Raw genomic sequence first — 12435 nt, forward strand, 5'->3', positions numbered from 1 at the left:
AATCCCAGATAGTAAAGGAAATCATTGAAAGTGTTAAAAAATCTACTGTTATAAGACTTAAGAACTATACCAAAATGCAATGTGAAGACATTTTTTTTAATCTTTTGATAGGAAAAAAAAAAAAACATTAAATGACATTTGGCTTTAACCAGGTTAATTTGAATATGTAGTGAGTATTAGATGACATGAAGGAATTCTTAATTTTGTTAGATGTGAAATTAGGTTAGATGTGAAGTTAAAAAATCTGTATCAGTTTGAGATGCACATTAAGGGTAAAATTATGTCTGGGATTTGTTTCAAAATACTCAAGCATAGAGTTGGGGAAGGGATGAAATTAGGTTGCCAAAATGTTAAGCATTGATTCTTGGTGATGGGTATGTAAGGGTTATTAAAAATGGATTCACTTTTGCCTGTTTAAATTTTTCCTTAATAGTTTTAAAAAGCAGAATAAGCCCCGCAGAAAGGGGATGTCCGAAATGAAAGACCCCAACTATTCTAGAAGGTTCTAAGATTTCACAGGGATTTCCGAAAGATGTGAACTGTAATTCCCAAAACGCTGCTGGATTTGAGCATTGGACTCCGGCTCTCGGGACCGAACCCACGGTAGGTGGTTGAAGGCTCACGTCAGTTTTGGGAGTGCTTTGGGAAGGCAGGACGTCTTTCCCCAGCCCAGCGGCCTCCCCGCCTCAGGAATGCCCTCTTTTCAATCTTTCTTCCTCTAAACCCCCCGTGCCCTTCACTCCCCTACGCCTTTGGGTGCTTCTCTTTTCGCCGCCCCCAACCTTCCTCTCCAGCGCCTAGCCCCACCCATCCCTTTTGCGGACCCTACCTGTCCTCTCCCACGCCAGGCCCACCCCTTCCGTTTCAAGGCCCGCCCACGAATTCGCCCCGCCCTCCCTCTCGTGCTCCTCGCCCCGCCCCTTATCTCGACGCTGAGGAGGAGGTTACCATAGCTACCGTGCACACAGCAGCTACGCGTCCCTAGTTGGTCCCCGGCTGGCCGGAGGGAAGAGGCGACACCATGAGCCATGTGGTGACTATCGAGGAGCCCCAGGCCAACCTGCAGGTGTCTCAGACCCGGTGCGGGGTGAGGTCGAGGGCCTGGGGCAACGTCTCTACCAGTCGACAGTATGATTTTCTGTACGGTAAGGGTGACACCAGACTTCCCTCCTGAGTTACTGCCTCCTGAGCTAGGTGGGCTTCGGGACGGTGGGACCGAGCCAGGAGCCCGGTGAGCGGAAGATGAGCCTCAGATCAGATCCCTTGTCCGCGGTTATCCTTTGTTGGGTGGGGGCAGCTCGGAGCTCCCAGGTGGCGGTGCTCTCCCTGCTCGTTGGGAGCCCCAGGTGTGCTCAGCGTGTCTGAGCACCGCGCCGGATCATCCGCCTTTACTGTTCGCCACGATCTTTTCCTGATAATTTGCACAGCCTTAAGCAGTCTTTCTAAAACCTGTTTCCACTGTTTTGTTATCCAGAAAAGTGTGCAGTGATTTGCAGAGTTGGAGATTCACTCAAATCCCCACGATGAAACTGCAAAAATGACCTTCCCGCTCCCATTCTCCGGGCAACTCAAAATTTGGCTTTGTATATAAAGAAGTAGCAGTTTATCTCACCTTTGTTTTTAGTTTTATCTTTTTTTAAAAACTTATTGTTACTCATCAGAGCATTGCTTATAAACTATGTCCGCTGGATTCTTTTGGGTCAGTAAAGGCAGGCCCAGTTTGTTTCAGTACTATGCTTGTCCGTTGATGTTCTGTTTCTTTTACTGGATCTTTAAGTTCCTTGAGTTCTTTAGGTACTTGTTTTATACAGTTTTGCAGGCTTATCATCATCAGTGTTGGTACATGTGCGAGCTGCTTCACAAAAAACCTTACTGAATTTTGAATTTACTATTATAAGAATTTTAATCAATTAAACATGATTTTTCTAATTTTGCCCTCATTGATCCCATGCTCTTCTCCTGAACCCTGCATTGCTTTTTAACCATGTGGTAGCTCCTCTAGGATTCCCAGGATCATCTTTGGATGGGTATCCAGAGGTTACCCATTTCCTGGTATAGGGACTGTGTAATGGGTTGCTTGGGTATTATGGGCAGTGGTTTTCTTCATTCACTCTTGGTTTCATCTTGTAAAAATAAGTCTGGTAAACTGTAAAAACATCACGTTGGTTTCAAAGGTAATTTGGAAAGTGGATAGACCTCTTCAGTAAAGACAGGCAAAGAATTTATCAAGCTTCTTGTCTCTTTTATCCTTAAAAGTATTGCTTTTTCTCTTTCTCTTTCTTTCACTCTTGCAGAAGGATTGCTAAATGTTTCCATGTTCCTTGCAAGGAACAAAAACCCACTCAAAATAGGCCAAATAAAGTTTGGATTGTTCCAATAAAACAGAGAGTCTCACAGCTATTAATGGACAGGAAGCATAGTTTAGCTAGGACAAAGTAGAACCAAGACAAGGAAGGTCAGAACTAAGTTGGTGCCCTTCTGCCTGATTTCTTGGACCTTATGGTTTTTTACCTTGTTTAGGTTGTCAGATTTAGCAAGTAAAAGTACAGGATGCCCAGTTAAATTTGAATTTGAAATAAGCAATGAATAATATTTTAATACAAATTTTTAGCCCCATGCAATATTTGGGATCTATTTATATGAAAAGTTATTCATTGCCTATATGAAATGTAACGGAGCATCCTGTATTTTAGCTATCAACTCTAACCTTTGCTCTTTTCTGTGCATATGTTTCCTTCTTCCATCTGACAAGAAGCCACTTCTTTATGGATTTCTCTTACTGTGATGGGGACTGGGGTGGCAGTCTACATGACCTCTTATCCTAAAGCTCATCATCAATTGTATAGAGACCGCATGTATCTTAGCTGAAAATTGAAGAGAGAAATAAGGTAGATTGTTGACAAGCCAGTGAATTGACTGACTTGGGTCCAGTTTCCACCTGACAGAACTGTGCTAGTGTCGGTGTGGTGGTCAGTGGTATACACGTGAACACCTTAACAACTTTTTCATGCTTCCCCCGTTCCCACCCCTCAAACCCAATGGACTTTTCACCATAGTTAATTGTCTGCAAGGCTTTTCTCCTCTAAGAAGCTTTGGGTGCCTTCATTAAATGTAATATTTACTCTTCTGATCACTCTAGCAATTAAGATTGATTCAGATGCCTTCCATTTTTTTTTTTTAAGATTTTATTTATTTATTTGACAGACAGAGATCACAAGTAGGCAGAGAAGCAGGCAGAGAGAGAGAGGAGGAAGCAGGCTCCCTGCTGAGCAGAGAACCCGATGCGGGACTTGATCCCAGGACTCTGAGATCATGACCTGAGCCGAAGGCAGCGGCTTAACCCACTGAGCCACCCAGGCGCCCCTATTTTTTGGTATTTTAGAGTTAACATCATTTTCTTAGTAGATTTTACCTCATTTATATACCATTTTGCATTTAACTCAGTTTTTTGGTAAATGCTTTGTGTCTCTCAAGTACCTCTTGAAGTGACCAGTGTACATTGTCACTTTGCTGAATCTGTACACTATTAGTTATATATACAGTAGTATATGTAACTATATATATATAGTTACATATACAGTGTATATATATAGTTACATATACAGTAGTCCTGATAATGAAAGCCTTTTAACTATATGATACAGTTTTTCTAGCTTCCAAAATGTTTTAAAATGCTTTCTAGATATATCATAAGCTCTTTCCTCCCCCCCCCCGAATATGCAATTTAGTATATTTTTGCCTAAAAGTAATCCTTCTGTCTTGGGGTTTTATACACTTCTTCTCATGATTACTTGGTTGTGATAACTTCGTAGGCTTGCCAGAACAGTTTCTACAGTACAGTTAAATTGGCTGAGGGGCTTTCCCATGGTTTCTGTGGGAAACTTCCACCCATAAAATTCATGGGGTTCCGATAATATTGGGCCTGGGAACCAGAAGGATTGGAGTTGAAATTCTAACGGTCAGTAAGTGGCTAATTTCTTGAAGCTTCAGTTTCCTCCCCTATAAAAAAGGAGGCCTAGTGCCTATCTCATTGGCTTTTTGAAAGGATTAAATGGAATATTGCTTCTAAAGTACTTAATACCTGTCCAGGAATAAGCAAATGATACCTGGTGAGTACTATTACCTGGGCATCTCAGAGGTCTTTCTATTGCCTTTTGAGCATTGATTATGATCACAGTTGTGGGGTATGTTGCAGAATGTAGCCATAAATCCTACAGTATTATGCCATTATCTTCTATGGATGGCAGGAATGTTTCTATAGATCACATGTCTTTGTACTCCTTATGGGTAGAAGAGGAGAATGGTTTATAATTTATTATTCAGATTTAGGAGAAATGCAGCCTAAACTCATTTCAAATGAACAACACGGGTGGAACCAAAGACCCAGTGACATCTTTTAAATCACTTAAAGTAAGAGTATGAATAGAAATTTCCTTTTGGGGGCACTTGGGCGCCTCAGTCAGTTAAGTGTCTTCCTGCCATTCCCCCTGCTTATGCTCTCTCTCTCTCTCTCCCTGTGTGTCAAATAAATAAATAAATAAATAAATCTTTAAAAAAATGTCCCTTGTCCCATACTATTCCTAATATATCAGATGTGTTGAAGCTATAGCCTTTTCCCCTTTAAACAGGTGCATTCATTCAGCCTTCAGATTCACTAGCCTGTAATTTGGGGCCATAAAATCTGGTCTCATCATTCCTAATCAGCCCAGTTTTCATCACTTCTCAACTTGAATCATAGGTGTGGATTTGGGTGCTGCAGTTGAAGAAGAGTATATCTAAGGATGATGATTCCCAAAGTCATATCACTGATCCAGACTTCTCTTCCAAACTCTAGATTCTTATATCAAATTGCCTGCTTCATTTCTCCACTTGGACATATAATAGATGCCTAAGGCATGCTTTTCATGTTCTCCCTACAAATCTGCACCATCACAGGCTTTCCTGTGTCAATTGATACCAGCCCCATACTTTATTTTTGTATTATTATTATTTTTATTATGTTATGTTAGTCACCTTACAGTACATCATTAGTTTTTAATGTAGTGTTCCATAATTCATTGTTTGCATATAATACCCAGTACTCCATGCAGTATGTGCCCTGCTTAATACCCCCTCACTGGGCCAACCCATCCCTCCCCACCCTGCCATCCAAAACCTTCAGTTTGTTTCCCAGAGTCCATAGTCTCTCATGGTTCATCTCCCTTTTTGGTTTCCCACCCTTTATTTTTCCCTTCCTTCTAATGTCCTCCATGCTATTCCTTACATTCCACAAATAAGTGAAACCATATGATAATTGACTTTCTCTGCTTGACTTATTTCACTTAGCATAATCTCCTCCGGTTCCATCCATCCAGCCCAATACATTGCTAAGTCGAAAAATCTTGGAGCCATCATTGTCTCATCTCTCTCTCTTTCTGACACACACCATTCCAATCCATTAATAAGTCCTCTCTGTCCAACCTTAAAAATATATCTAAAATCCTGCCCCATTTCATAAGTTCTCTTGCCATCAATATCATTTTTTCTCTAGGCTCACTGCATGAGCCTCCTAATAGGTCTCCCTGTCTTTTCGATTGTTTCCATGCTATCTGTTCTTCACTGGGCAGCAACAATGAACATTTTATTATTTTTAAAAATATTTTATTTATTTATTTTAGAGAGAGAGCATATGAGATAAGTGGGGAGAGGTGTAGAGAGGTAGAGGAGGAGAGTAGAGGGAAAGGGAGAGAATCCCAAGCAAACTCCACACTGAGTACAGAGCCCTATGTGGGGCTCAATTCCACAACCCCAATTTCAGCTCATGACCTGAGCTGAAACTTAACCAACTGGGCCACCCAGGAGCCCCTACAATGAACGTTTTAAAATATAAGTCAGATTTTGTCACATTTTGTTTCAAAATCTTACAATGGTTTCCCACCTAACTCAGATTAAAAGCCAAAGTCTTTTCAGTGGTCCACAAAGCCCCATGTGATCTAGGCCCCTGGTAATTTGCCTGACCTTTTATCTACCCTATTTTGCCCCTCTCACTCTGTTTCAATCCTGTTGGTTTCTGCTGTTCTTCAAACACATCAGGCATGCTGCCATCCTAGGGCCTTTGCTCTGTTTCCTCTGCTTCAAATGCTCTTCAGATAACTCTGTAGTCAACTCCCCACTTGCAGGTCTCCTTAAATGCCACCCTTTGGGGTGCCTGAGTGGCTCAGTGAGGTTAAGCATCTTCCTTTGGCTCAGGTCATGATCCCCGGGTCCTGGGATTGAGTCCTACATTGGGCTCCCTGCTCAGCGGGGAGCCTGCTTCTCCCTCTGCTGCTCTCCCTGCTTGTTCTCTCCCTCCCTCTCTGTCTGTCAAATAAACAAACAAACAAACAAACAAACAAATAAAATCATTAAAAAAAAAAAAAAAAGTCATCCCTCAATGAGGCCTGGTCTGCCCTGACTATTCTGTGTAAAATTGCAACCCAATTTCCCTTACCTGCTCTTTCCCCACATTTTTAGTAGCACTTAACTGTCCTCTAACATATTATATAATATGCAAATTTGTTGTGTTGTTTATTGTCTCTCATGAAGTCAGGGATCTTTATCTTTTTCTTGATATGTTCGAGGCACCTTGAACATAGTAACCTGTCCATAAATCTTTCTTGAATGAAAGAGAGCTGAGCCTCTTGTAGTTTATCAACCTTGGGGAAAATATTAAAAATCTGCATCCAATATATCATATTTGTTTGGTAACTGAGGAGTTATTAGACTCTAGGAATTGACTCACATTATCTAAATTAAATTAAATTTAAATTACTTATAAATCACAATGACAATTATTAATTCCTGTGAAGAAATATATTGCCAAGTCATATAGACTAGTTGGCCAGGGTATTTGTTTCTAAAGAGATACCTATTTGGGAAATCAAACCTCTATCTGAAGGTTGCTTATGAATTTAATGTCATGTTATTTCATTTTAAGAGATGGCATAATAAATCATAAATATTATTCATTGCTTTAAAGATATACCTAACAAACCCATACTTACAATAACAGGGTAACCTTTTGTTGAACTTTGGAGAAAAAACTTTGTCCCATCATCAACATCCTTCTAAATTTAAGGAGTGAATTATAGCTGATTTTATTTATTTATTATTAGAGAATGACATTTTCTTATTATGTTTATCAATTCTGAGGTGACGTGTTGTTAAGAGTTTGTATCTTTCCCTTGTACTGAATATGGGAGGTAGTGCTGCAGTGTGTTATTTCTTTCACTTGCAAAGGGGCGTAATTAGTGTATATATCTTAGAATATTTCTTGGGCCACCTAGACCCAGAAAGTGGTCTGGGTAAAAGAAAGCAGTCTGAGAGAAAAGATGGCGTATTTATGCTCCGGTGCTTGAGAACATATCAGGCCTACTTTTTGCCTTCTAATTCTATTTCCTGACTTTGGAATATACAGAGGAGAAATGCATCTAACAGACTCTCACTGGTGACAGAGTAACAGGGCAATGAGCTTCTGTAGAGTTAGGCAATATCTAAATCTTGTAATTAGTTTTCCAATTAAGAAGTTACATTTTTTTGCTATTATTCTCAGTCTAGATATATTCCATTCCTTATACCACCTTATTGTTTATTTTGCAGATCCATTGTTTATTGTGTCGAGTGAGAAAGACCATACACAGGCAACTATCCAAGCTAACCTGATTCGAAACAGACTGGTAGGTCAATGACTAAGGCCACCTAATGAACTTGAACCATCTAGTTTTGCTAACCACACTAATCAGACTGACTAATCATGAGATTTCCAGTGGATTTTGTATTCTGCAGAAATCACTCTGCCATGATTACTATGGGATAAGACATTTTGATACTTATGGCCCACTGTGAAGATTAATTAACTAATAGTGAATAAAGGACTCATTATAACCTAATTTATTTCAGTGGGAAAAGTTATATGTGCCTGTGTTAAAAGAATTCAAATAGTACAGAAACATATATAGTACGAAATAAATTCTGTCCCTCATCCCCCTTCTTATAATCATCCATTGCCATCAGTTTCTTGGGTATCTTTCTAGAGATATTCTATTCATATACAATTACCCTTCTTTCTATGCCATATACACTGTTTTTGTACCTTTCAAAATTTATAATAATAAATAAAATGCTTTAGAAAATCTGATGGTGGGGCACCTGGGTGGCTCAGTGGATTAAAGCCTCTGCCTTCAGCTCAGGTCATGGTCTCAGGGTCCTGGGATCGAGCCCTGCATTGGACTCTCTGCTCAGTGTGGAGCCTGCTTCCCGGCTCTCTCTCTCTGCCTGCCTCTCTGCCTACTTGTGATCTCTGTCTGTCAAATAAAAGAAAATTTTTAAGAAAATCTGATGGTAAGATTTTGTCCTTTTCCTCCCTATCTGCCTGTCCTAATATTAGAGAAAAGTTCCCAGGTTTAGAACCATGTTCAGTAACCTGATCCATTATCCAAGATATTCTCTCTATTGGAGCAAGGCAGACCCTGTCCCACCATTCATCCGCCGGGAATGGAAAGGACAGGAGGAGAAACACAGAGAAGCCCTCAGGCAGCTTACCACGTAAGTGTCAGGTAGCTTTGGCTGCTAATCATGTTTTTAATAAATGTGTTTTTCTTCTTAAGAATTTTTATTCTGCATTTTTTAAAAGTACCATTGTGATGTTACACCCAGGTCAATTGACCAAAAGAGACCTGATTCAGGGGCAAAGGTTATGGGATTATAGTTAGTAGATATTCTCAGAAGCTTGGAGTGAATATATATATTAAATGACAATTTGCCACCAAAGGTAGAGGTAGAAGTGACTGAATTTGTTTCTTTGATCCATCTTAGAAATTGCAACTATACCCTTCTGCTAGTATCTAAATATATATATATTTGGAGATTTGCAGCCAAAGCACCTTCAGAGACAAGTCTCTTGAATTCTTTATTCTTTTAATTATTTACAAATCATGCCTAGTAAGTTTAAAAAGCTACCTTTCAGCCTGGACATAAAAAGTTTCTCTTAAAACTCTGTTATTCCTATATACTATTAATTAAAAGTGTGTATTTTTGTATGTGAGATTTCATAAACCCACTTTTTTCTTACTCTTCCTTCCTCTTTTTAACCCCTGGTTTCTTGGCTCAGGGAAAGTAATTATTATGTAGTCTGAGATGTAGGTCAGTCAGATGCATGTTATAGATGACTTTGCTCTCAGTCTCAGATACTCTGTGCATCTCCTACTTTATAGACATAAAAATATGAAATAGAAATTATATTTGAAAATGACACATTAGACTTTAATAATGTTTTTCTGCTTCATTTTAGAACTGGTGAGTCTTTTCAGATGACTAAAGAGACTTATGAAGATCCTGAAGTTACTGGAAGGAATCGCTACAAATATTTTGAAAGGTAAAATGTAATTACTAATGAAAATGAGCCCAGATATTATTAGAAAATGTCTTTTATGATAATATTAGCAGCTGTCAGTTTTGAGTGCATGCAGTGTGTCACGTACCAGTTTAAGTGCTTTATATCTATAATCATTTTTTTTTTTTTTAGATTGTAAAACTACACCCAACAAGGGGCTCTAGCTCACAACCCCAAGATCAGTAGTTGCATGCTCTACCAAGTGAGCGAGGCAGGCACTCTATATAATCAATTTTTATAACAGAATTGTAGGATAAGATATATTATCCCTCTTTATCAATAAGGAAGCTGAGACCAAGAGAGGAAAAATAAATTGCTTGAAGTCTCTTAAGTTAGCAAGTGGCAGATCTGGGATTCCAGCTAAATCTGCCTAACATCAGTAGCTGTAAGTAAGAATGTAAATTTGAGAACAAAATGAAGTCATCAAATCAAATGAGATATAGCAGATTCATCATGACAGTCATAGTACATGGGAAATTGTGATAAGTGGACAAATAGGCAACATTCACTGTCTTTGTGTGAGTGTTGTCAAAACCAACATGGTCGAAAATTTCACTTTGTTTCATTTGTGATCAGTATTCATGTGATAATCCTGTAGTTGGGTTAAAATAAAATGAGGATCTCTCTATAGGTCTTAGGTGGTTAGAAAAACAGTCGTGATGCCATATGTACATAAGCTTTCTTGAGAATGTAAATTTGTTATCCACATTGTTATTTGTAAGCAACCTCTTTAGAGAAGTTTTATAACGCTGACTTTTTAGAGAAGTCTTAAATTTTCAACATAGTATTCTCAATTCCTAGACTTTCTGGGGGTAGTTTTTAAAACTAAGTCATTGCGAATTTCACAATGTCTCAGGGAACTGAAGTTGCTGGGAACGGATGACCAGCTGAAGCCCAGGTATAAGGCATTGCTTCTGAAACTGTGGCTTGTTTACCATCTGCAGGGAAAACACTGGAATGTTTATTACAAATGCAGAATCATTAGCTCTATCTTAAATCTCCTGGATCTCCTGGGCTAGACTTGGTAATTAGCATTTTAAACAAAATCTCCCCCACTCTCCAGTGATTTTGTGTTTGTCCAGATTTGAGGATTACCAGTACGGGATATTCAAGCTCACTGATTTTAAGGGACTAATATGAGAGTTGGAATAAAGCCCAGAGAGCACACAATGAAAAAGTTCCACATGTTTTTGTTTTTCTCCACCAGACCTTTCCTTCCATTTCAACAGATGCCATTCAATGTCGTTTTTGCAGCAACCAAGTAAGTAACTGTTATTTTACAATTTTTTTTCTGTTTATTCCCATATTTGTTTCCAGAAGATAGTTCTCTAAATCAACATTTTTCAAATTCCAGATCACAAATCATTAGAAAGTCATGACATATTTTAGTGGGTCATGAATAGCATTTTAGAAAATGAAATAGAAAATAACCAAAAGCATCAGATACTTTGAGGGTAAATTGCCTTTTTGCTAATAATTTCTATTTTGGATAGATATATACATATGTTCATATGTAATGATTATGATGTAAAATGTATTTCTTATTACACATTTTGGTAAAAATACAAGTTAAAAAATGCTTTAAATATCCTCTTTGCTTCCCTGAAACACACACTTACTTGGCAACAACTCTTCAGTATTTTATCGAGAAAAGTAATCAGTTATGAAATAGTTTTTGAGTACTGGAAGTTCATAATTTAATAATCATCTAATATACACAAGGTTATTCAATATACAATGATCAACAAAACATGGTTTTTGTCCCAGAGAGGAATGGCCCAAGGTGACAGAAAAGTAAAGGACAGGGGCCAAAGCTGGGATGAATGTGCAGTTCTCCAGTATTGTTTTAGGGCTGTACTGTTTTGCTCTACTGTTTCCTGTGTCAGTATAACATAATGTGTTTACAAGAGAAATCATTGAAATGATCAAGAAAAGAAGCCTTTCTTAAGGTCTCAGATTTCTGAACAGAAATTTGGATAGGGCTTGGCTTTCAAACAAGTATTTAAAGGATATCCTAATGATACAGCATTTTAAGAATAGATGTTATCAAATGTCTGTAATCCTCAAGATAAGTGCCAGTTATGATCCTGATTCTCTGAGTATTTATTTATTTATTTATTTTAAAATATTATTTATTTATTAGGGAGTGCATGAGTGGGGGGGGGGGTTTATAGACTCCCCACTGAGCAGGGAGCCTGACACAGAGCTTGATCCCAAGATCATGATCTGAACCAAAGGCAGATGCTTAACTGACTGAGCCACCCCGGTGCCCCTCTCCTCTGATTTTTTAAGACTATGCATGGATACTTTTGGCTCTTATACAGATGGAGAATAGATTTCTTGCTCTCCCCTTAGAGAGAGCAACTTTGTGTGGTGTCAGTTTACTCAGGGATGGCTGCAGACTTGTTTTCAGTGAAAGGCTCTGTATGAGAAAGGAGGAACATATGAGATTGGGAGATCCCTATAGATATCTTTGATAACTCTTTGAAAGCAGGCTTAGTGGATCATCTACTTTGGAGGTAATATTTACGTCAGGTCTAAAAGTTGTTTAATTGTGGGGAGTTCCGGGTTGACAGTGATGAACACTAAGCCTCTTCTTTTCTAAATAACTGTGATGTGAGAGATTCCCTATAAGAATTAAACCATAACAGTTGACATCTTAGATACTCTCTTAGAAGTTTTTAAGGAATTAATCAGTGTCCCTGAATGCAATCAGCTCTGGGATTCTGGCAGGGTTGAATTTCTGAGCAATGAGGATAATTCACCTTACGTTAGCAGGGATGGAATTGTCTGGGGGACCAGCTGGCCTTCTCCAGCCTTTCATGGTTGGCCGTGGACTCTTTACTTTGGACTCATGTAAGCATCTTGGTGAAAAGGATAAAAAGTTAACATTTTAAAAAAGTTCAGTGGCAGGTTTTAGTTCCACATGTGAGGAGCTTGGCAGTTGCCATCTGTCCTATCAACAAGTAAAAAGTGGAACAAACTGAAAAAGCAACAACTTTTCTTGGATCTGTAAGAAAGGGGAG

General features: G+C 38.8%; 1 protein-coding gene across 2 annotated transcripts in view; it reads left to right on the forward strand.

Moving 5' to 3' along the window:
- The first annotated feature begins 898 nt into the window (after nucleotides 1-898).
- Nucleotides 899-12435, forward strand: part of CFAP91 (cilia and flagella associated protein 91) — a 99832-nt gene continuing 88295 nt past the window's right edge. For both annotated transcript variants that reach the window (XR_014305773.1, XM_082711630.1), the window contains exons 1-5: nucleotides 899-1145; nucleotides 7618-7694; nucleotides 8405-8562; nucleotides 9308-9391; nucleotides 10617-10670. Coding sequence is in view for 1 of the 2 variants with exons in the window: in XM_082711630.1 (XP_082567756.1) it covers nucleotides 1022-1145; nucleotides 7618-7694; nucleotides 8405-8562; nucleotides 9308-9391; nucleotides 10617-10670 (497 nt within the window). In the remaining variant the exon portion in view is untranslated. The remainder of the gene's footprint in view (nucleotides 1146-7617; nucleotides 7695-8404; nucleotides 8563-9307; nucleotides 9392-10616; nucleotides 10671-12435) is intronic.

Source organism: Mustela nivalis (genome assembly GCF_964662115.1).
Source record: "Mustela nivalis genome assembly, chromosome: 1".
NCBI classification, from domain to species: domain Eukaryota; kingdom Metazoa; phylum Chordata; class Mammalia; order Carnivora; family Mustelidae; genus Mustela; species Mustela nivalis.